We start from the raw sequence: 22,675 nt of genomic DNA on the forward strand, positions 1-22,675 counted from the left end.
ATAAGTGCTGCAATCGCTCCCTTGTTGTTCTTGTGTCCCCGAAGGAGTAGTAAGAGCGGGTTCACGTCTGCGTCTGACTCGGAGGATGATGCTTGTTGACTGGAAGATTGGTCATGATTGCTGCTCTTGGAGTGTGGAGCAGATTTCTCTTGGGCACTGGGACCTTGAGGAGAGGCGGATTGTGATGCCGAAGATTGCAAGGATTCGGAAGGAGGAATCGAGGCGAAATAACGACGAAACGAAACCTGAACTTGAGGCCGAAGACGAAGCATAAGGGTTGCCATTGGTATATGTTGTTTGGATAGTAAATAAAACTTGGGCGAAGTGCTTTAAAAAAAAAAAAAAAAAAGTTTGTTGGTTTATTTATATGGATGATCATTAAAAAAAGAATTTAAGATTATCGATTTAAAATTGCATGCACTGCGCAACCGTAATATTCGAGTGGCTCTCAATCATCGGATGTGTCTACTTCGGAAGGAAGGACCACTCAAAGAAAAAGAAAAAGAAAAAAGCCCGTGCATAAACTTTTGTCTTACTTTCGGTCTGCCAAGTTAGTTTAAGGTACTTTTCTTTCTCCTGTCTTTTCCGAACAATCAACACACAGAGGCATCTATTCAGTAACAATGATAACTTTCTCAGCGGATAAATATCGTGTCATTCTCTTACCTAAAGCCAATTGCTTTTACCCCTACAACCTATTACTCAAAAAGCCCCTCGCGTCTGATTCATGAGCTAAATTAAACTCGTTGGCAAAGGCAAAAAACACTATGCAGTTTTTCTTCTTCATTTGGGCTGCTGTGCTATCATATTTATCTTTAGACTACATGAATTCTACAAATTCTAAACCAAGGAGCCCTAACCCTTGTTCTAGCACCTGTTTTGCAGCCCAAAATAGTAACCACCGTGCTTCAGCCACTGCTGGCTCCATATCCTTAACACGTAATACTCGGTTAGCCTGACTAATCTCTGTTGCAAGGCGGAACAAATGAGAGACAAGGATAAAGGGATCCAATGTACCCTGTAGCATAGAAAGGATATCTTGCCATTCTGCGATGACCAGACACAAATTTAATGCTTCAGTATACCCTTGAACAAGCGAGAGATCTGCATCAGGATTGTACCGTACGTTCGACTTTCGTTCGATACTTGAAAAACAATAAAAGTACAAAACAAATATATGTAAAGAGACGAAGCAAGGAAGCGCAGTGTTAACAATAAGCTCCCGATCCTTCATCTATCCAGGCTAACTTAAATACGTATATATAAAAAGAATCGTCCTTACCCACAAAGCCTTGAATGGACGTATTGCAAGAATACGCCTGAATTGCCCTTGCCATTCATGATCCTACTCATGTCCACAAGAAGCTTCCGTATCCGCTTGCCGCCCACGCTTTCAAATGCAAGTGCAGACTCGCTTAAAATTCTAGCCATCCTTGTCAGTGCAGCTTCATCTAGCGCTGGCTCCACGTCATCTTCTCCATTATGACCGTCAATATCACCATCGCCATACCCAATACCTCGTCCTGGTTTCCCTCTATTTTCAACCACAATCTCTCCCATCCGCTTGTTCGTATAGTCTACAATCCCTTTCAAGCCTTGTTCCAACTCTTCATTATCCTTCCAAATATCCGTTCCAGTTACGAATCCAAAATACAGGACTTCAATCCTATCCGTCCAAGGCATTATCATTTTATTCCTGTGGAATCTATTGTCATCATTTTTTGGAATCCCACCTTTAGTTTGGTCCTGAGTCTCCGCTACCGTTTCATCAGCGCTAGTTCCGGGGTTAGAAAATATGGCCTTTGCCAAAAACAGCACCTGCTCTGCAACCTGTCGTCTACCATTAGCAACTATCCAGACTAATCGATCGTATTCGTACTGATGGAATTGATATACCAATGAGATCAGTACCCAAATGACAGCTGTAGGTTCTTCCACCATCGACCTACCATCAGTCCCATCGGGCGCATCAGGGGAGGGGTTTCTGGAAAAGACCTTGACCTGACCAAGTTGCTGCGATGTCAAGTCAACTACCCAAGACCCGTCTTCCTTGATTTGAGCTTTGATGTCTGCATTGGTTTGAAATGCATTTTTGATGATTTGAAGATATTCCTCGGACCATGCTGTGTCTGGGACTCCATTAATCAGATCCAATCCACGAAGTAACCCTCTAATCCCTTCACTTATCTCACCAACTGTAACAAAAAAAAAAAAAAAAAAAAAAAAGACTATTCATTATTAGAAAAGACCACTTACATTAAAGAGTGATAATATCAAAAAAAAAAAAAAAAAAAAAAAAACTTACGGGTTGGGTATTCCATAATGACGTTGATAGATGATGATGGACATGAGCTCTTCAGAAGTCTTGCAATGCATCCTGCCAGGACTGTTCTTCGAAGAGCGCAGTAGCCATTTTGATCTGATTGAAGTATGGATCCATTTACAATCACTGTTCGGTCGTTATCTCGAGGCCTTTTACCAAGATATGATCCAAAGGTGTTATCAATATTAGCAACTGCAGCTGTAGTTGTGGTCGTGACTGTAGTATTATCTATCAGTTGTTTGACGGTTAGCTGGATCAATTGTAGAGGAACTGGATCAAAAAGAAGCATATCCTTGGTCTTGCGGATGCGAGAGATCCATTTCTGGGCTTCTGGCGATAAGATTAGACACCTATCTAGTGTGTCTTCCTCCAGATTTGCTCCAGATATTGTCCGACGCAGGAGGATGAGGACGACCGAGAATACACTATGAGATTCTCTTATTGGGCCTGTGTTGTGTTGGACAAGCGGGAGTAACGTCGCTGCAGGCAAGCCATTGCCGAGCGCCTCAGAGAGATGAGATGCAATGGCCCGTCGGAATGAGAGCAATGTCGAATCCTCCTGGTTCTGCATCTGCATCCCGATCCAAACAAACTAAAATAAAAGGTTGTTTCTTCTTCAAAAAAGAAGTTAAAGATTAAGAATAATATATCACGTGATTTGCGCATTCCTACTGGAGACGTTGGAGCGAGCTCATGAGTAAAGAACAAAGAAACCCGAAAAGGTATTTGAGATATTTGAATGATCTGTGGGGGCCTCATTATCCTCTCGTCGTGTAGTGTCTATCGATTGATCTTTATTCTTCAGTGACTACTAGAGATATAGAGATCAGACTTTGATATTGTAGGAGTCTTTTTCTTCTCTCTCCATTCATTTTCATTCAACAAAAAAGACCCCTCCATTCATTTACTACATTCCCTACTTTTTGTCATGCCCCGACCTCACAGGCGAATGATTGCTCTGCCTAGCGCACAAGAGCTAATTCAAGGCGAGAGCCCTATCCGGCTGCGCAAGAAGAAGGATCGCTTTCTCTTTATGACCTATAACGTAAAAAATAAAAAGAAAAAGAAAAATCGGTCCTCCTTTCGAGAACATTTTGCCATTTATGCCCCCTTACTGACATTTTTTTTTTCTTTAATTTACTTTTGTCTTCTTACTTTCTCAGCTGTTGGCACAGGCCTTGGTACGTAGAGACATGTTTCCACATGCGAGTCAGAAGGCTCTCCGTTGGAAATTCCGTCGTCAGAACTTGTTACAAGAGTTCTTGGAATTTGGACCTGATCTCGCATGTTTGCAAGAGGTTGATTTCTGGGATGAATTCTATCTCCCGGCCTTAACTAAATCTGGCTATGAAAGCGTGTTTTACAAGAATCAGAACAAAAAACACGGCTGCGCCATCGTTTGGCGCAAATCAAGGTAATATACATATTTGTAATAAGAATAGCGACAAAAAAAACCCCTCGAGAAAACATTAATTTTTTTTTTCTTTATTCCCCAATATAAGATTCGAAAAAGTCGACCAGGCCACTATTGAGTACGATGATGTCGGACAGCCTACTTTCTTGACTGGTAACATTGGTCTGATGGTGGGATTACGACCTGTGCAACATTCTGCCGAGAACCCAGATCCCAACGCAGACATGCTCCTTCCTGATGAGGATGAGGAAAAAGAAGGACAAAAGGATGTTACCGCTAGTGTGAATGCGTTTTGTCCGCAAAGAGAGGTGGCTGGGACCCCTGGAGGGATACTTGTAGCCACAGTAAGCTGCATAAATGCATGAATATGATGAGTGCTTTGGGGAATCAATTACAGGCTCAATGATGTCAAGAGGGAGAAAAAAAAAAAAAAAAAAAAAAAAGCTTACTAATTGTATCAATATTCATTGCAACTAATAGACTCATCTGTTTTGGAGACCTGATGGATCCTATGAGCGCCTTCGTCAGGCGTCTATTTTCCTTAAAAAGATCAAGGAATGGAATGAGGATTTAAAGTACACTGTCTTACTTGGCGGAGGTAAATATGTGTACCTTTTTTTATAGATATATGAAAAAATGCACTTATCACTCTTACTGACAATGATTCCCGGCATTATCGATTTTAGATTTCAACACAACACCACGCGATGCAGCATATCGTGCTATGACAAGGAATGAGATGCCTCCTCAACAGATACCTGATTTACAAACATGGCTTACGAATGAGGTCGCTCGTGAGGAGGAGGCGGCAGCAGCAAAAACAACATCAAAAGGGACTGATGGTGAATTGAAAGTAAACAGTGATGAGATAGACCAACTGACGGCAAAAGCAGAAAACCTAGATCTCGAAGGCTCAGGCAATGATCCTAGTAGTAAAAACGATACAAAAATTGAGAAAGAGACATCCGATCTGCCTTATCGTGCCCCACATAGGGGTATTTTGCTGCCCAAACAAAAAGGTGCTACTGCGTCTGTAGTAACGGATCAGTCTTCCTCAACTATTGCTAACGCAGCTGATTTTGCGTCGTCGCAGGACCCCAAGATCAAGAAGCTTGCTGAGAAAGATGCTACTTCTGCTGCCAACAATGAGAGTGGGGAGGACGCAAGGGTCATTGCACCCATTGAGGCTTTTACGCCTCCACAAGAATTAAAGGCCGCAATAGAAGCCTCTCCACGTTGCATCAGTATTTACGGACAATACGAAATATTGATCAAAGACAATCCTGCACAAGTGAGTGCTGGGGCGGCAGCAAAAACTGATACAGGAAATACAACAGCTACCAAAGCACACACTCACCATACCCACGGGGAGCCCATTTTCACCAATTTTGCAACATGGTTCAAGGATACGCTTGACTACGTGTATCTTTTAGACGAACCCCTTCCTGAGAATGGTGCACGCCTGGTACCTCTCAAATTCCTGGAAGTCCCGGATCAGAGCTTTTTGGGCCATGGGTTACCCGACGAAAACTTTTCTAGTGATCACTTCTGCCTGATGGTGGAGTTTGCACTCCTTTGTAAATAGATTCATTATAAATATATAATAAAATATTATTTATAATTTTGCGTCGATTTTTGAAAGGTGGCTGTGCTTTGGGGCGGACGCGTCTCCAGCCAATGAACGCGCGCTAGAACTTCACGTGATATTTTTTCGAGAATCGTCTATGTTTCAGTTTCAGGGGGTCATATAAAAACGGAGCAATTGTTTCCACCTCATTCCACACAACTTTTCCGAAATTCCATTCATTACTAAAGACACCATGCCAAACCCACGTACTTATTTTGATATTACCATTGGACAAGAGGCTGTTGGACGTATTGTGTTCGAATTGGTAAGATAATTCCTTTCATAATCGAGAAAAATAAAGGCCTATCTATTTTTTTTGTTGGTTTGATCTGTCTTCAATACTTATTAATTTTTTTTATCTTCAATTCATATTAGTTTGCAGATGTCGTCCCCAAGACTGCTGAGAACTTCCGTGCACTTTGCACAGGTAGTGATTACTTTTTATCTCCCTTTTGATATTTACATAGTATATTGAATTCTAAGGATTTTGACCAAGAAAAAAAAAAATTTTCCTATTCAGGCGAGAAGGGTATGGGAGCGACTACTGGCAAGGCACTGACTTATAAGGGTGCACCCTTCCACCGTGTTATTCGCGTAAGGATTATTAACATTCTTTATTTAAGAGAAATTAAAAAGAGAAAGAAAAAAAGTACTTGCATCTAATAGATAATGATAATGAATTACAAATATATAGGATTTTATGATCCAAGGTGGCGACTTCTCAGCAAGGAATGGACAGGGTGGAGAATCGATCTATGGCGCTAAATTTGAGGATGAAAACTTTGAACTGAAGCACGACAAGCCCTTCCTGTTGTCAATGGCTAATGCAGGGCCTGGAACCAACGGATGTATGTTTTTTTTTTTTTTTTTTTTTTTTCCTGCTTTTTCTTTATCGGTGAATTTGGAAATCCCGTACACATCTATGGTGATCTAACTTTACTATTGTTTTTGTTTTTGTTTTTCTTTTTCTTTGAAATCAACAGCACAATTTTTTATTACAACTGTTCCCACCCCTCATTTGGATGGAAAGCATGTGGTCTTTGGAAAGGTCCTCAAAGGTCAATCTGTTGTCCGTGAGATCGAAAGAACCCCCAAGAAGGAAAACGATGCACCAGTATCGCCTGTGATCATTGCAGACTGCGGTGAGCTCGCAGAGGGTCAAGATGATGGTGTTGCTTCTCCGGACGCTGGTGATAACTATGCAGACTGGCCAGGTTAGTTTAATGGAAACAATGAGAATGCATGAGTCTAAGAGTAATGAAGGCACATGGGCCCTTTTTTTTTAACTCTGTAATTGCATTCATATGCTGGCTTTTATTTCTCTTTCCACCAATAGATGATTATGAAGGATCCAAGGAAGATAAGGATTTGATTACAATTGCACAAAACCTCAAGAACCTTGGTAATAACTTCTTCAAAGCAGGAGATTATGGAAAGGCCTTGAACAAGTACAAGAAAGCGATCCGGTATCTGAACGAGAAGCCTGTCTTTGATGATGATGATGCGCCTGAGCTGATCAAGGAGTTTTATTCAGTCAAAGTCCCCTGTTATCTTAATCGAGGATTCTGTGCATTGAAGCTAGGGCGTCCTGAGGAAGCGATCAAGGACATGACAGTAGTTTTGGAATTTGATCCTCAGTATATTTCGGATGCAGAAAAGGCAAAGGCTTATTTCAGACGCGGATCTGCATACTTGAAGAGCAACGATTTAGAGAGCGCGAAGGCGGATTTGAATCAGGCCAAAGCACTTTCACCTAAGGATGCAGGAGTGTTGAAAGAATTAGAGGTTGTGCAACAAAAGCTGACCGCCAAACGTGAGAAGGAAAAGAAAGCCTACGCAAAGATGTTCTCATAGAATAGAATAGAGTAAAATAGAAAGAAAGGAATGAAAGAAAAGACTACTAATGTGCTAGACGTGTTGAACCAGAAATATATGGCGTGTAAAAATTTGCTGAGAATCACTTGCTCATGGTTCAATTTGGCGTGGACAAGATTGGATTGGTCAAGGCACTCAGCCCGCCAGATACATTCGCGTTACCTTCATAGCTCCAGACGAGGGCTGTCTGCCAGTTAGCTCCAGATGTATTCGAACTTGGTTAGTTTCGTAAGAAATCTCTCTCTTTTGCATCGGATCCTTGCTTCCTTTTTTGGAGAGAGCAGACATATTCTGAAACATAAGCACAGTGCCTTGTCGACTTGGGCCATTAGTAGTCCATCTTGAAGATAGTGGATACTACACAATGTTTTTAAAAAGGCTGTCAGCTAACCTGAGATGATCCAATATGGATATCATATAGTATGCATTCAAACATTCTTTGACTTCTCCCATAGTGCACTAGATCATCACTTTATTCTCAATTAGCTTTGGATATCCCTGATCCATGAGTACAACAGCACACAGATGCTAACAGTTACTTCAATGCTTTCTACTGATCCTGTTCGTTCCAAGTTCCCAATTTCAATTGATGCCTCTTATTCCCCTACGCGTCTAAAAAGAAGTGTCTCAGCAAGGGGAAGGGGGAACGAAGTAGGGTGAGGGTAGGAATGAGTGCTAGGATAGATTCTTATCCAGCCTAGAAATTGGTATTTGTAGCATGGTGATTTCCCATTCTTCTGTCTCTTTCTCACGCACGCATGCACTGAAGTTCCCTTCCTACCACTCATTTCTTTTGTTCTATGCCGGATGATGTCAAGTAGAAGGACACAAACGATGAGAACCGCCGATTTGGCAAAAAAAAAATAAATAAAAAAACTCTTTTTGTTCCAACCAACCTTGGCGGCGATCATTTCTATTATTTCCCCAACGCAAACCTCCTTAATCTTTATTTTTAATGCATCTCCCCGTCCTCACCCCCTAACACACCGTGTCTTTTGTTTTCTCCTCTTTTCTTTTTCAACAGTTCAATAGCTCACCAACGATTGCAAAGCCTTTCCCTCATCCCTCTACCTCTTTTCCCAGTTTATTTTTTTAACTTCAATCTTAACGTCCATTCTTTTCTTTTTACTTTTTTTTTCGTGCTCTCTTTTCATCTCCTGTCCTCCTGTCCTCCTGTCCTCCTGTCCTCCTTTACTCCTTCCCATCTTTCCTCCTTCCTTCTCTTTTCTCCTTCTCTCCATCTATACTGCCTTCCCGTAAAAAAAAAAAAAAAAATATATATATATATATATATATAAAAGCCTTAAATTTGATTCAACTTACTGTAGTTTTCATTACAACGTCATAGCCATTGTCCCTTTTCTTTTTTTTTTTTTTTTTTTTTTATTCACAAAAAAAAAAAAAAAAAAAAAAAAATTAATAAGTAATGTTACGTGCAGGACACCATCAAAAACCGCATAATCAAGGTGAAGATCCAAACATCATATTAGCTTTTTTTTTTTTTTTTTTTAAAAAAAAAAAAAAAAAAAAATGTAAACGCGTGTAATAAAGTTTTTTGACAGAAATTCAATTTCTTAAAAAAAAAAAAAAAAAAAAAAAACATAGAAATCATGTCGCCTTGTAACCGTAGTTTTCTTTTCAAAAGCATTCAATTCCCGTCATTGTAAGGAGTCCTTCGTGATAATAATAATAATAACAACAACAATATCATCATCGTCTGCAGCAATCACCAGTTGTTCTATCATCTAAGCTGATAATCTAATGATTCTTTACACAGCAAGGGATTGAACACCCTGCATCCAGAATGCTTCAACAATAGTATCAGTGAAATCAGCAACCTACGAAAGGAGGATAAAGAACATGGTAAACATTTCTCTTTTGACTATAAATATCGTCTTTACCCATTCTTATGCATAATCTTTCGTCTCAATAACGCGCGTCACTGACCTTTATTATTTTAATACTGCGATTGAATAGTTTGGTCTCAGAACATGGATGGCATATCATTTGTTTTCACCAAGGTAAAAAAAGGAGGTTAAAAAAAACCCTTCCTCCCCCACCTTTCTTCGAATATGTCTGTGCGCCTCGTGTTTTGCTTTCCTGTCAAATCAAAGCTGTTTACATTTTTCAATCTTCATTAAACAGGGTCCTGCTGGTCAAACACCCTTTCCAACACTTGTCGCCATGTCTAGCTATTTTCCTCAAGATCAACCTTTACCCCAATCATCCCAACAACGCCAGCAGCAACAGCAACAGCAGCCACAACAATAACAGTAGCAGTAACAGAACAACTTACGTCTGTTTATGATCTACAAAAGGAAAAAAAAAAAAAAAAAAAAAAAAAAAAACTTTATGTATCGTATAAACTCCTGACAGAATGAAAAAAACAAAAAAAAAAAAAAAAAAAAAAAAGGCGCTTGCTTCTTAGCTGTCAGGATACCTATAGCTCTCCCCCTCTCCTCCTCCTCCTCCTCCTCCTCCTCCTGCTCATGATCAATGAACTTTTTAACAGATGCAGGGAGGGGTCTGCACTCAATAGCGACACAATATCCAATCATTTTTTTTATGTTTTGGTGGCGGTCCATACATCAATCACAAAAACAGATCTCAAGATTTCTTTTTGATCACATCCATAAAAAGAAATAAATTTTGGGCCAATTGATTTTCTACTTTCAACCGCAGCGCAGCAAAGAAATATCAGATCAAAATGACTTTTAGGAAAAAAAAAAAAAAAAAGTTATCCTTATTTTCTTATGCTTTATTGTACAAGTGGAGCAAGTTAGAGAGTATATGTAATAATAATAATAATAAAAAAAAAACCCCATCATTTGGGATGATAAAGGATGTTTAAAAAAAAAAGAAAAGAAAAGAAAAGGTCGGTCAGGTTTAGCTTTTTAGAAACTGATGAAGAAATAACGTAGTTGAAGAGAGAGATGAGGGGTGAAGCTTTATCATCTTGTATCTTGTATCTTGTATCTTGCATGTTGTGAGAGATGTTCCTCCTGCGCACATCTACCACCTGGGCCCTAAGTACTAGCTTTTTAAGCTTTTGGGGGTTTTTTTTTTTTTTTTTTTTCCTTCCTTCCTTCCATTCTTTGTATTGCCTTGAGGATAGTCGGTTGAAAGGGTATGTTTTTATGAATATGTATATACTTTAGTGTTTCCTAAAGATTTTTTGATGGTTGGGAGTCTCCAAAACGAGCTTTTCGCCACTGTAGAGTTGAGAGATGAATGCCTGACGTTTGACCACCTCGAGTTGTTGTTGAGCCTTATGAATCAAGGCCTGGATCTTGTCCGGGTCAGTTTCATTCTTTGCTGCATGGAATCCATCCCGAGTTCGACGGATGGCATAATCACGGAAGTTGTATGCTGCAAAACGAGAGGAATAGTGCAACAAGTTACGATACAAGCCTAAAACTTGAGCACGGTGTGTGGCAGTTGAGACAGCAGAAGTCATTTTTTTTTTCTTTTTTAATAAATGTATTAATAATTGTTGAAAGTTAAAAAAGATGTAGGTGAGAAGTGCTGAGAGGCGAGGGGAGAGGGAAGATTTAAAGATTTGCTCGAAAGTGACCTTTTTGGAAAAAAAAAAAAAAAAAAAAAAAAAAAGAAGTCTACGTCACAGGAAGGATTGCCATTTCATTAATTCTTGGGCAAGTACTTCACTAGGCAGCATAAGACAATAGCTTTATTCTATGCATGTATATTAGAGACGGGGATATCCACGTGATATAGGGTTTGTTATTTTTTTTCCTCTTACCTTTGCCCTGACAATTGAGTGAAGGCAGAGGGGAGGGAAAAAAAAAGCCTTCTGCATACATCATAATCATCCTCTCTCATCACCGACACAGATACACACCATAATCATGCCTGTCTCCTCTGCCACGAACTGGGCCGATGAGGTCGATGGCGAAGAAATGCCTCAGACCTTCACTGATGCCAATGGTATCACCACTACGATTGAATATAAGACTAACGAGGATGGCAAGAAAGTCAAGGTACTCAAAGCGCCTGATTCTCTCTTCCTCCCTCCCCCCTTTTTTTTTTCTAAAAAGAAAACGAAAAGAAAGAAAAAAAGGAAGGAAAAAAAAAAAAAAAGACTATCGATTATGTCTCAGGAACACAAGCAGAGTTCATTTCCCATGGATTTCAAGTTGACATTGAAGAAAAGCAACAGAACCAAGGACTGAATATTGAATACTGGATAACAGGACGCACGATACAGGACTCTAAGTAATAATAATAGTAATAATGATAAGTTATTGATGCCCCATGACGTTTATGAAACGTAGTGAGAAGTATTTCACGCCACCAAAATAGCATGGACGTAAAGCCCGAGAATCAAAGGAATCCAGCTCTTAAAGTAGATTTTAGAAAGAAACAAAACGCCTTTCTACTCTCTCTCCATGGTCTGTCTGACTGACTGGAACTTAATATAATATTCCTTTAAAAAAAAAAAAAAAAAAAAAACCTCTCCTATGCTAGATTACTCGCCGCACTCAGAAGAAGTTGATTCATGATGTCGTCAACAAGGCTGTTGCTACTCGCAAGGTAACAAAATAGGTTTTTTTTTTTTTTTTTTTTTTTTTTTAATTTGTTTATTTTCATTACCACTAATACTTTTTTTTTTTTTTTTTTTTTTTTGTCCAAAACAGAAATGGCCTAAATTCGGCAAGGAAAAAGGAAACCGCCCTGGTCCTGATCCAGCAACGACGAATGTCGGTGATAACATCAAGTTGAAACTCTCTTCGACCGGACAGATTGTTCAGGATGTGGATGAGAAGCACGAGGCCATGAAACAGCAGCTCCAGAACAAGAAGATTCTCTGCCGTATCTGCAAGGGCGACCATTTCACTACAAAGTGTCCATACAAGGATTCGCTCGGTATGGAGGATACTGCTGCTGTCAGTACTCCTCCTCCCGCCGAAGAACCTGGTAAGGAAGCAGAAAAAAAAAAAAAAAAAAAAAAAAAAGGTTCGTTTACACTTTTACAATGTATCTTACAAACTTTTCTCCTTTCTCTCTTTTTTTTATTTTTATTTTTATTTTTATTTTTTATTACTAGCTCCCGAAGAGCAGCAGACCGGTGGCAAGTACATTGCCCCCCACATGCGTGCTGGAGCAAGTGGTTCCAAGGATCGCGAGACGATCCGCGAAAAGCGCGACGAGCAGCCCACGCTCCGTGTCACCAATTTGTCAGAGGATGCGACCGAGGCCGATGTGTCAGAATTATTCAAGCGCTTTGGTCACATCTCCCGCGTCTTCTTGGCACGTGATCGCGAGACCAATGTTTGCAAGGGCTTCGCTTTTGTTTCTTTCACAATGCGTGAGGATGCTCAACGTGCATTGGAGGCTATTGACGGACGTGGTTATGATAATTTGATTCTTCGTGTGGAATGGGCCAAGTAAGTCTTTTTTCTCTCTTTTTCTTTAAAAAAAAAAAAAAGAAAAAAAAAAAACGACTGTGTCTGACTAATCCCTCTTATTAAACAATCTAGGTCGTCTGCGTAAATATCGTGTCTTTTTTGTAATAAAATTCCGTGTGTCATCTCATTTCTTCAAAAATTCTAATTGTTGCCAACGAACAGTAACCGGACACATATACTTTTTGTATCCTTGAGGATCTTTTTTTTTTTTTTTTTTTATTTTTTTTATCATTCTTCTATTTTATTTTTTTAAATTGTAAATGCATTCTATTTTTCCCTTTTTTTACTCATTTGTGTTTAAGCTGAGACCTTCAAAAATCTTGGAGGCCAGGGCATCGTCCTTAAATTGAAGCATGTAAATGATACTCATCTTTTCTTGTGGGTTCATCAGAGTAATGGCCAGCTTCTTGGGACCGACCAATTCTAGACAGTCGCATTGGACAATGACGCTGTCAAGGATCCGCTTCTGGCTCGAGATCAATCCCACAAACAATCTCACATATCCAGAAGGGTGTTCCCTCTTGATCTCAACCTTTGCAGCTCCCAGACTCATCCATTGACCATGATCTCCTGTCTGCAACAACAGCTTGCAGTCTGCAGGTGGATACATCGATGTCAAGGTTTGTCTCACAGGTTTGTTCTGCTGTATAGTCTGTTGAGTGGGTGTGGAGGCAAGACTATCACCTCGAGATAAGACGGGTGAAGATGACGCCTTCTGAATGCTGGGGTCATACATGGCTCGTTCCTTAGTACGTTGGAATGCCATACAGAACTCATCGGCCTCTCGAACCGTGTCCAGCGCAACCATGAACCATTGAACAGAAGCACCCATATCCATTGACACACTCACATCTGTCTCGGAAGCACGACGGAACGTTGTTGATTCCACAATCCAGGCATTCAGAACCAGCTGGCCTGTCTCGTATCTCGTCACCGCCATCGCCAACCGATTGGCTGTTGTCAGTCGCAACTCTGCATAACAATCATCATCTTCCACCAACGGTTCCCATTCATCGTCACGCCATTGGAACACATCACAAGGTCTGGTTTTGAATAAAACTTCTTTGGCAGCCACCACGTTACCCATCCCGCCTGCAGGATGTCCATGTGGAAGACCGCCAGGTCCGGGCCTCACCATCATTGTATTAGTCCTTCGCATACTCTGTTCAAAGGAAGGAAAGAAAGAAAGAAAGAAAGGAATTGTTTATATAACGTCTTTTCAAAATATCAACCATATTAAAAAAAAAAAAAAAAAAAAAAAAGAGAGAGAGGCATACCATGCGGTGGTCATTTGGAGGACGAGGTGGACGCTGTTGGTTCATCATAGGGGCTCCATGATTCATCATAGGCCTAAAGCCAGGTGAAGGCATACCATTAGGGCCTCCGGGACCCATGTGTGGACGAGGACCCATGGGACTGCCCTGAGGTTGATAATACTGATATTGTCCTTGGAAGGGAGGTGACATGGGTCCGTTGTTATAATATTGCTGATGATAATGCGGGTCGCCGCCTGGCCCACCTGGTCCGCCTTGGAACGTAGGGGACAAGGGTGATCCAGGTCCCATGGGCCTCATGGGTGGTCGAGACTGTGTTTGACTTCTATTCAAACCTTGTTGTTGTAGACTAGCCATTCTGGCAGCGTCTCTTTGTTGAGCAGCAGCGACTTCATCGATCCACCTGAACTTGAGTTCGTCGTCATGCGTCCATATCCGTGTAGTCACCCTATTGACAATTACAAACTCTACCATAGGATCTACATAAAGGGATTATAGAAAGACATAAAATCAGCCATGATTTCGTACTGTATTTTAAAACCTTTTTTTTTTTTTTTTTTTTTTTTTTTTCATACCGTCTTCTTCGATGGTACCATCACGAGCAACGATATGTCGGACGGCCAGGGGTGGGAATAAAAGCCAGAACTCAGACTCATTGCCCTCAGGGTTGGCCTCGATCTCCTCTGGAGTCTTGATTCTGCACATGAGCAACAGATCTGAGAGCAAGATAATATGTCCATCATCAAACTTTTCTACACCTTCATCTGTTGTAACAGAGAACGGAAGATCTCCACGGAGTAGGACATCACGTTCGATCAGTGATAATGATAACGAGCAAGTCTTCATTGCAAAAATATTATAAAATATCGAAAAAATTTTATATATATATATATAAAAAAAAAAAAAAAAAAAAAAAAGTAGTCGAGTTAATGAGCTGAACGTTGATTTTTTATCTTGACAGTTTGTGCAACCAGAGGAATCTGACGACATTGCATCCCATAGACTTATCTCGCATGAGATAATGCATGATTACACCAAAAAGCGACAACAACAACAATAACAACAACAAACAGAAGCAGTAGCAATAAAAAATAAAAGTAAAAAAAAAAAAAAAAAAAAAAAAAAGACAGCATACCTTGGGCTGCATTGTGAAAATATCAAGGACCTTTGAGGTATCCAATGCACGCTCCAGTGCCTGCATAGCCTCTACTGTTCGAGCAGCAGAAGGATGTTGTGAGGGTCGCTGATCCGGATTCATACCGGGAGAGTGAGGAGAAGGCGGTAGGGCTGGGGAGATAGTATTGTTATAGTTGCCCCCGTGTTGGGGTGGGAAATTGGGAGGTGCCTGATCGGCAGCGCCGATGGGTGGCGAAGGGAGTGCCTGACGCATGGCAGATATGCCTGAAATGGCGGACAATGCTGGTGAGGCAGGATGCCGGGAAGTGCCAGGCACATCCACGGTCACGAATCGTAGAATCGTATCGATCCTCATAAACGCTGCCTCCAACGCATCAAAGTCGGGTTTTCCACGCTCAGATGACTCTAGCAGACGCTGAAAAGAAGTAACAGCAATGATATGGAATAAAATAAACAAATAAACAAATAAACAGATTAATCAGTATTCATTATGAAGAAGCTACTACGTTTTGCATTAAGAGGGGAAAAGAAAAAAGAAAAGGCATAGGTCCTCACCATATAGAGTCGACGATAGTAGTGTAGACGATCAATGGGCTTCATCAAGAAAGTATCTAGAGTGGTATGCTGAACTTGTTCTACAGCGATTTCCTATGAAATTAAATATATATATATATATAAAAAAAGCTTAAAAAATAGCCAAAATAATAATAATAATAATAATAATAATAATAATAATAATAATAATAATAATAATAATAATAATAATAATAATAATAATAATAAAGAAAGTCTAATAAACTTACAGCCAAAATATCCTGGAGTCGCGTATTATTTATGATCTCGGGCCAGTTGTCAAAATGAGGGACATGGTTGCGACAAAAGTTGGAGTATGAGGTCTCCATTGAATCAGCAAACCACATCAAGACAGTACCTAGCTCCTTCATCGTATCAGCGCCAGGTGCTTTGACATCTGCTAACTTCTTTGAGAACTTGCGGTTGACTGCGTAGATGTCTTCGACATTCCTGAGCAAGATGTCGACCTCCTTGGGAGGAAAGTCATCCTGAGTCCATCCTGCAGATACGCGCTGTATATGTGGTGTGAATTCCATCCAATTGTGTGCATAAAAAATAAATAAATAAATAAAAAGATAAAAATAAAAATAAAAGACCTTAAATTAGCTTTTCTGAATCCTCATTCATCATTCATCATGCATGGAGTAGGAGTAGTAAATAATGTTTTTTGTTTCTTCGATCGATCTGTTTTATTACCTGAAGAAGGACTTTAAGATCGGCGACATATTCCTTTTCTGTATCAATAAGATCATCTAGTGGGTTAGGAGATTTGGGATGAGAAGGAAAAGGTTGCTCAAAGGGCGGACGTTGGAGCTAAAAAAAAAAAAAAACCGTTTTAGTGAAAAGTACAATGGATTAAAAAAAAAAAAAAAAAAAAAAAAAAAAGGAAATAGACTATGCATCAACCTTAGACAGAATGACTAACGGAGAAAATAAACGGACAGGGGAAATTGGATAAAAAAAGAGCAAAGGAACGAATAAGCGAAAAAAAAAATGAATAAACGAATTAACGAATAAGAGAGCCAGAAAAAAAAAAAAAAAAAAAGTAAATTTGCTATGTGTCTACCAGGGGTAAAAGACCCATGTTCCACTTTCATTTTAACTGTTCAGAAGAGTCCAGGAATGAGGATACAGCGAAAGAAGAGAAACCTTTTTCTTTCCTCTTTTTTCGTTTCACGACTTACATGCATAGGAATGGCTCGCAAGGGATGGTTATGACTATTGTATCCACCTCCACCTCCACCTCCACCTCCACCTCCGCCTCCGGCCCCTCCTGGATAACGAGGACCAGGGCCCGGGTTTTCTGGACCACCATATGACTGGTAGATGATATGGATGCGTACGAATGCAGAGGAATCAAAGTAATAGAAAGGAAAGAATAGAGAAAAAAAAAAAAAAAAAAAGAATGGAGGAGAAAGAGAGAGAGAGAGAGAGAGAAAGAGAAAGAGAAGATTCGTGAGTAACTTTTTTTTTTTTTTTTTTTTTTTTTTTATATATATCAGTTGCTAACGGCTGTAATTGTAGTTGTAGTTGTAGTAGTTCAAGTGCATACCATCTGCTGCACAGGTCGTTGATCTCTGTTCATGGTGTTGTTGTTTGAATGGGATGAGATGAAGAGAAAAAAAAAAAAAAAAAAAAAAGAAAAAGTGAATGAAATGTGTGAATGTGAATGAATAAAGGTTTAAAAAGTGAATGTTCTAAAAAGAGAGAGGCGTAACAATGATAATTGGGTCGTGAATAAAGCAAGAAAAGAACACGGAGAGGAGGAAAGGAAGGAAGAGAAGGAAAAAAGAGAGGTAAAGGGGGAGAAAAGGGGGGGGGATAAAAGAAAGTGTGAAGAGGGTGAGGTATCCAAGACTATGTGGATGGCAGGGCAATCGATCTTGCAAGGTTGGGCAAAGTCGTTTTTATTTTTTATTCCTTCAAAAAAGAGAAAGAAAGGAAAGAAAGAAAGAAAAGAAAGAAAGAAAGAAAAGAAAGAAAGAGACAATCCTTGGCCCAAGGAGAGAAGAGTAGAAAGAATGGGAGAAAAGGAAAGAGAAAGATGAGGTTGGATAGAGAGAGAAAAGGAAGAGTGGAAGAGAAACAGATCGCTCATTTTCTCTCACTTCTCACTTCACACTCTCACTCTCACTCTCACTTTCACTCTCTCACTCTCCATCCAAACTAAATTGGGCTCGCATTCATACAATAAAAAAAAAAATTACTGGGTAAGGAACAACGATAATGCTTCAGTGATCAATCAATACCCTACTGTGAAAAAATAAATGCATTGACCCCAAGTACAAGATCAACTTTTTTTTTTTTTTTTTTTTTTTTTCTCAAAATAAATGTTAACCGTTATATACCAACCAACACATAAAACAGCTTTCCAACAGCCATACAAACACATAAACCGTAATTTAATTTAACAAAATAAAATAAAATAAGGAATAAAATAATAATAATAATAATAATAATAATAAAAAAACACATGTTTTAAACTAATGCTCTTTCACAAAACGATAAAAATTAAAAAAATTCACTCGGCTCCACCTTTGAGCCAGAGTTGAGTTGAGCCAAAATTAAAATCAAAAAAAATAAAAAAATAAAAAAAAAAAAAATAAAAAATAAAAGTATTCAAATATCTTTTTGTATATAATTACTCTGCTGTGTTTCTTGTATACATCGATGGATAGGGATTTCACATCCGGCCTGCTTACTCCATTGCATTTCTTCATCCTCTCCTTTACTTCATTTGCTTATCAAAATCAAAAATCTTATTAATCCGATATGAAAACCGCATCTTCACCCTCTACACCCTACACATGTTATTCAAGAAGGAGCCCTCTTCTTCCTTGTATTCTTCTATCATCATCATCATCATCATCATTATCATCATCATCATATTGTATATAATAATAGTAATAATCATAAAAAGGCTCAACAACAAATGCTTGCAGCAATGTATATATACAAATATGAATATGTATATATGTATATACATTGTTCAAGATGATCGCGAAAAACTGCAACCAACTTGGTTCCATTAACATACTTTTCCCACGTTTCGTGATCTTCAATTCAGTTGCAATAGCATAGCTATCATGAGCAAAAAAAAAAAAAAAAGCTATAGTTTACATGCAATCTTCATAATATTCCGTTCTTTAATTGTCTATCTATACCCTCTCTTCCTTCCAATAGTACCTAGCAGTTACAAACAAATAAACCTGTCCTCACATGTTACAGTAGCATCTTTTTTTTTTTTTTTTTTTTTTTTTAAGCTCTAGCATTAGTTGTCGTTGATGCTGTTGTTGATGTTGACGTTGATGATGTTCCTGCTGCTGCTGCTGATGTAGTGTTTTCGGATGCTACCTTTGCTGATCCTGTTGTCGGAACCTTGGTGTTGACAGATGCCTCCTCAACATTAGCCAGTCTCTGCAACTTCTTGGCCTCAACCCAAGCCAGGCGTCGTTCATTCAGAACAAATTTAATTCTTGCCATCGATTTCTTGCACTAGTTCATACGAACAAAAAAAAAAAGCAGCATTGTCAAAAGATATATATATAAACTTGTCAGTTCACTTGTTTTTACAGATCAGATCAGATCAGATCAGATCAAGAACGTATTAAATCCCTTTCTTCTTTTTTACCTTCTCCTGACGACCCTTGTTGCTAAAAAATTGCTTCGAAATATGGAACCGACGAGCCTCTTCCTTCTGAGTGGCAAGGAGGTTGCGTTCCTTGAGTAGAACATACCAAAGTTTATGCAGATCATCAAATGACTTGAGCCTCAGCTCACTGGCTCTCCAAGCGCGACCTTTTTTTTTTTTAAAAAAAAAAAAAAAAAAAAAGAAAAAAAGAAAAGAAGAGAAAAATAATACTAATGAGTTAAACCTGATAGATCTGTGATTGATTCAATCTTTTTCCTTTTATCTTCCTTTTTTCCTCCTCTTACAACCGGATCAGAGAAGAGCACAGAGCGAATTTCAAAGAAAAGGATAAAAAGTAAAAAATAAAAGAATATAAAGAAAAAAAAAAAAAAAAAAAAGTATAGAAAAGAACGTGGTGATGTATTACCAGTCCATGACTTTTCCGTCGGAAGGGATTTGCCGCCTTCAAAGAATTCTTCAACTCCACGAGGCTTGAATGCCACTTGCTTGATGCGGTTGAAAATAGGTCTGGCAAAGAATGACATGACTACCTTTCCTTTTCCTTAATTGCTGTTATTCGTTTTTTCTTTTTTTCTTTTTTTCTTATTTCCTATTTTTTAGCTGAATGTGATCCTCTGCCTTAATCTGGTCCAAGTTCAACGGTCTGAAATAACATCAATGGGTCTGGTGAGTAAAGCTGACAGAGTGTGGAAATATTAGTTTCCCTGTTGTTTGGTGCCTGGGGGGAGGGAAATGGAAGTGGCTTTTGGCTTGATCCTAAATGCTTGTCACATCCATAGAAAATGTAAACATTTTTTTTTTTTTTTTTTTTTTTTTTAATTCCAACGTGTAACGCTTCGCCCTTTTTTTTCAGCAATTTTTTTCTTTGTTCTTTTTGTTTCTATAAATCATTAATATCTGTACCTTCCTTCTTTCACATAGTCAAGGTCTCCTTTCCTCCAAATCCCCAAACTCTCGATTCGCTTATTTCCCCTCTATGAAGTTAACACCCGCTATCATCGCCTCTCAAGCTGGTGCTGCTGGGACAGATATCCAACAGCTCAAGGAGATCAATTTGTCAAAGAAAGGCATCAATCATATTGAAGACATTTCCGTATGTATCAATCTTCATAAGCTCAATCTATCCAACAACAACCTTTCCTCACCAGATGCTATCTCCGGTCTCCAATATCTCCCATCTCTCACCTTGCTCAACCTCAGTGGAAACCAACTCGATTCTTTCGAAGGTCTTCAACGGCTTTCGACACTCTTTGGTAAAATAATAAAAGAAATTCGCTGTCGTAGACTAACAAGCAATTGGCCGTCAAAAATATTTTTTTTATATATATATATAAAAAAAAAAAAAAAAAAAAAAAAAAAAAAACGTTTCTAACGCGCGTAATATGTGTTACTATTTTTCGTTCTTCTCTTGCTTATTTTCTTTTTTATTCTTCATAAAAAAAAAAAAAAAAAAAAATAGTTTTAAATTTGTCCCATAATGAATTGAATCGTATCTCTATCCACATTGAGAAATTGACTCAACTTAAAGCTTTGGTTCTCAACAACAACAAAATTAAAGTCGTTGACCATCTGGGTGGATTACTCGATCTCAATACCATCGTCCTCTCTCATAACCGTATTCAGCAACTACCCTCGTTCCCCAAACTTGAGAAATTGACAAAACTTTCTGCAGCCCATAATGAGATTCGTCAGATCCCTGATTTATCAGATAACCCCTTGTTGAAAGAATTGAGATTGAACCATAACAAACTCGTCACCATTCCTGATACCCTCCGTCGTTGTGTTGCCTTGGACATCCTGGATTTGGGTCATAACCTTTTGAGAGACTGGAGCGACGTGGCCGCCTTGGGATCCTTGATGAAATTGACCAATTTGAGTCTCCAGGGGAATCCTATTTGTCAAAAGCCAGATTATAAAGAGAAGGTAATTTTTAATTTTTTTTTTTTTTTTTTTTTAACATAAAAAAAAAAAAAAAAAAAAAAAAGTCGGTTTCTAATAGATTATTATCATTAAAATAGATTTTAGAGCTTGTGCCATCACTAAGAGTATTGGATGGTGAACGTTTTGATCCAAAGTTCCTTCAGATCAAAGCCAAGCGTGCAGAGCACAAGGAGATGGTTGAAAAGATGAAGAAAAAGAAGGAGGACTTGGAGAAGAAGAAGATGCTCAAAAAAATCAAACGTGGTGAGATTGATCCAGAGGCTGTTGATAAGGAAGTCCTTGCAGAAGCAGAACAGTTTGAGCGGCTGAAAAAGAAGAAGAAAACATCAAAAGCGGAAGATGATGTCGATAGCGGCGATGACGACAACAGCAACAGAAAGAAGGAGAAGAAGGAGAAGAAGGAGAAGAAGGAGAAGAAGGAGAGAAAGGATAAGATGGATAAAAAAGAAAAGAAGACGCAAAAGATGGAAAAGGAAAAGGAAAAGGAAGGCAAGGAAGATAAAAAGTCTAAATCTTTGAAGCGGTCAAGAGATGCAAACGAGGACGACACGGGCTCGAATGCTGGGGGCGCTAAGAAAAGAAAGTCAACATTGTCATCCGTCTTCAAGGGCAATGGACCTCGTCCGCTCAGCGCCCTCGTACCATCGCTTCCAACGTCCTCTGTTGTTGACAGCGAGGGCGATGTGGACATGGAGAATGGCAGGGGCAAAGTAAAGAGAGCAGGATCAAATAATGAGACCAAGAAGGATGCAAAGAAGGCTGTCAAGAAAGAGGCCAAGAAAGAAAAGACAGCTGCTCTACTGGAAAAGAAGAAAACCGAGCGCGACGAGAAGAAGATGAAGAAGAAGGACAAGGAAAAGTCGGAATCTACTGCACTGGAAGGAGACTCATTCTTTGTAAGGCCTACAGAAGAAGAAGTCAAGATCAAGAAGGCTAAGCTCGAGAAGGCTACTCAGGCTGCTGCCGCCGGCTCAGCAACAACAACAACAACAAGCACTACAGCAAAGGCTACCATCCCAACTACCATCAACGCTCCCGGTATTAATACTACTGCTTCCGCTGCAACCGACAAACCTATGCGTGGACTGGATCCTGCGGAGAGTGCAAAGGCACGATCAGGTGTTGTGGCCGTTGTTGACAAGTCTGCACAGCTGGCCAAAAAGAACAAGAAGCCTAGCTTTGATATTACGGCGCTCGAGGCAGATGCAGATCCATTTGGTGGAGGAAAAGTCTCTGGATGGGATTAGATCTATTAGACCGGGCGTTCAAATCAATATTTTCATTTTTTGTATTTTTTGATCCATACCATAGTATCTCTTTCTTCATTTTGCATCTTCAAACATTACTTAATGAAAACTCATCGTCCTCCGTATGCGGAGGAAAATTTTGCAACGATTTTTTCTTTGCTCTGAATGCAAATTATATATGGGATT

The 22,675-nt window shown here is 39.3% G+C and overlaps 8 protein-coding genes across 8 annotated transcripts; 4 read left to right on the top strand and 4 right to left on the bottom strand.

Annotated features, from left to right (window-relative positions):
- Positions 1–790: 790 nt before the first annotated feature.
- On the bottom strand, positions 791–1,414 carry BCR41DRAFT_354450 (hypothetical protein). Its single transcript, XM_022024322.1, has 2 exons — positions 1,283–1,414; positions 791–1,145 (listed from the first exon to the last, which is right to left on the bottom strand). Exons 1-2 carry the CDS (start codon positions 1,351–1,353, stop codon positions 821–823), a joined length of 396 nt encoding a protein of 131 aa, XP_021881123.1. The 5' UTR covers positions 1,354–1,414; the 3' UTR covers positions 791–820.
- Positions 1,415–3,078: 1,664 nt separating this feature from the next.
- BCR41DRAFT_386817 (Endonuclease/exonuclease/phosphatase) lies at positions 3,079–5,322 on the top strand (the record flags this gene model as incomplete). Its single annotated transcript, XM_022027833.1, has 5 exons — positions 3,079–3,368; positions 3,487–3,737; positions 3,826–4,081; positions 4,218–4,335; positions 4,424–5,322. Exons 1-5 carry the CDS (start codon positions 3,252–3,254, stop codon positions 5,320–5,322), a joined length of 1,641 nt encoding a protein of 546 aa, XP_021881124.1. The 5' UTR covers positions 3,079–3,251.
- A 201-nt stretch (positions 5,323–5,523) lies between these two features.
- Positions 5,524–7,262, top strand: BCR41DRAFT_337073 (peptidyl-prolyl cis-trans isomerase D). Its single transcript, XM_022022054.1, has 6 exons — positions 5,524–5,629; positions 5,740–5,791; positions 5,885–5,958; positions 6,059–6,212; positions 6,348–6,578; positions 6,701–7,262. The coding sequence occupies exons 1-6, from the start codon at positions 5,558–5,560 to the stop codon at positions 7,216–7,218; spliced, it is 1,101 nt and encodes a 366-aa protein (XP_021881125.1). The 5' UTR covers positions 5,524–5,557; the 3' UTR covers positions 7,219–7,262.
- Positions 7,263–10,295: 3,033 nt separating this feature from the next.
- Positions 10,296–10,779, bottom strand: BCR41DRAFT_354458 (hypothetical protein). Its single transcript, XM_022024323.1, has one exon. It carries the CDS (start codon positions 10,694–10,696, stop codon positions 10,394–10,396), a length of 303 nt encoding a protein of 100 aa, XP_021881126.1. The 5' UTR covers positions 10,697–10,779; the 3' UTR covers positions 10,296–10,393.
- Positions 10,780–11,033: 254 nt separating this feature from the next.
- Positions 11,034–12,859, top strand: BCR41DRAFT_354459 (translation initiation factor 3, RNA-binding subunit). The gene is made up of 5 exons (XM_022024324.1): positions 11,034–11,237; positions 11,725–11,790; positions 11,895–12,174; positions 12,305–12,644; positions 12,738–12,859. The coding sequence occupies exons 1-5, from the start codon at positions 11,106–11,108 to the stop codon at positions 12,748–12,750; spliced, it is 831 nt and encodes a 276-aa protein (XP_021881127.1). The 5' UTR covers positions 11,034–11,105; the 3' UTR covers positions 12,751–12,859.
- A 39-nt stretch (positions 12,860–12,898) lies between these two features.
- Positions 12,899–17,234, bottom strand: BCR41DRAFT_386821 (hypothetical protein; the record flags this gene model as incomplete). Its single annotated transcript, XM_022027834.1, has 9 exons — positions 12,899–13,827; positions 13,943–14,418; positions 14,515–14,779; positions 15,075–15,491; positions 15,632–15,724; positions 15,880–16,161; positions 16,346–16,462; positions 16,834–16,968; positions 17,202–17,234. 9 exons carry the CDS (start codon positions 17,232–17,234, stop codon positions 12,949–12,951), a joined length of 2,697 nt encoding a protein of 898 aa, XP_021881128.1. The 3' UTR covers positions 12,899–12,948.
- Positions 17,235–18,907: 1,673 nt separating this feature from the next.
- On the bottom strand, positions 18,908–20,000 carry BCR41DRAFT_422490 (mitochondrial 39-S ribosomal protein L47 (MRP-L47)-domain-containing protein; the record flags this gene model as incomplete). Its single annotated transcript, XM_022030161.1, has 3 exons — positions 19,708–20,000; positions 19,281–19,447; positions 18,908–19,144 (listed from the first exon to the last, which is right to left on the bottom strand). Exons 1-3 carry the CDS (start codon positions 19,823–19,825, stop codon positions 18,908–18,910), a joined length of 522 nt encoding a protein of 173 aa, XP_021881129.1. The 5' UTR covers positions 19,826–20,000.
- A 133-nt stretch (positions 20,001–20,133) lies between these two features.
- BCR41DRAFT_422491 (hypothetical protein) lies at positions 20,134–22,631 on the top strand. Its single transcript, XM_022030162.1, has 3 exons — positions 20,134–20,554; positions 20,761–21,224; positions 21,320–22,631. Exons 1-3 carry the CDS (start codon positions 20,278–20,280, stop codon positions 22,487–22,489), a joined length of 1,911 nt encoding a protein of 636 aa, XP_021881130.1. The 5' UTR covers positions 20,134–20,277; the 3' UTR covers positions 22,490–22,631.
- The last annotated feature ends 44 nt before the right edge of the window (positions 22,632–22,675 follow it).

Source organism: Lobosporangium transversale (genome assembly GCF_002105155.1).
Source record: "Lobosporangium transversale strain NRRL 3116 chromosome Unknown BCR41scaffold_20, whole genome shotgun sequence".
NCBI classification, from domain to species: domain Eukaryota; kingdom Fungi; phylum Mortierellomycota; class Mortierellomycetes; order Mortierellales; family Mortierellaceae; genus Lobosporangium; species Lobosporangium transversale.

Excerpts from the sequence above, each read along its gene's own strand:
- BCR41DRAFT_354450 (XM_022024322.1), bottom strand. The coding sequence starts at position 1,353 with ATGAGTAGGATCATGAATGGCAAGGGCAATTCAGGCGTATTCTTGCAA. Across the intron at positions 1,146-1,282 it reads GTCCATTCAAGGCTTTGTGG|TATCGAACGAAAGTCGAACG; the intron begins GTAAGGACGATT and ends TTGTTTTTCAAG.
- BCR41DRAFT_422491 (XM_022030162.1), top strand. The coding sequence starts at position 20,278 with ATGAAGTTAACACCCGCTATCATCGCCTCTCAAGCTGGTGCTGCTGGG. Across the intron at positions 20,555-20,760 it reads ACGGCTTTCGACACTCTTTG|TTTTAAATTTGTCCCATAAT; the intron begins GTAAAATAATAA and ends AAAAAAAAATAG. Across the intron at positions 21,225-21,319 it reads AGCCAGATTATAAAGAGAAG|ATTTTAGAGCTTGTGCCATC; the intron begins GTAATTTTTAAT and ends TCATTAAAATAG.
- BCR41DRAFT_354459 (XM_022024324.1), top strand. The coding sequence starts at position 11,106 with ATGCCTGTCTCCTCTGCCACGAACTGGGCCGATGAGGTCGATGGCGAA. Across the intron at positions 11,791-11,894 it reads AGGCTGTTGCTACTCGCAAG|AAATGGCCTAAATTCGGCAA; the intron begins GTAACAAAATAG and ends TGTCCAAAACAG. Across the intron at positions 12,175-12,304 it reads TCCTCCCGCCGAAGAACCTG|CTCCCGAAGAGCAGCAGACC; the intron begins GTAAGGAAGCAG and ends TTTTATTACTAG.
- BCR41DRAFT_354458 (XM_022024323.1), bottom strand. The coding sequence starts at position 10,696 with ATGACTTCTGCTGTCTCAACTGCCACACACCGTGCTCAAGTTTTAGGC.
- BCR41DRAFT_337073 (XM_022022054.1), top strand. The coding sequence starts at position 5,558 with ATGCCAAACCCACGTACTTATTTTGATATTACCATTGGACAAGAGGCT. Across the intron at positions 5,630-5,739 it reads GACGTATTGTGTTCGAATTG|TTTGCAGATGTCGTCCCCAA; the intron begins GTAAGATAATTC and ends AATTCATATTAG. Across the intron at positions 6,579-6,700 it reads TAACTATGCAGACTGGCCAG|ATGATTATGAAGGATCCAAG; the intron begins GTTAGTTTAATG and ends TTCCACCAATAG.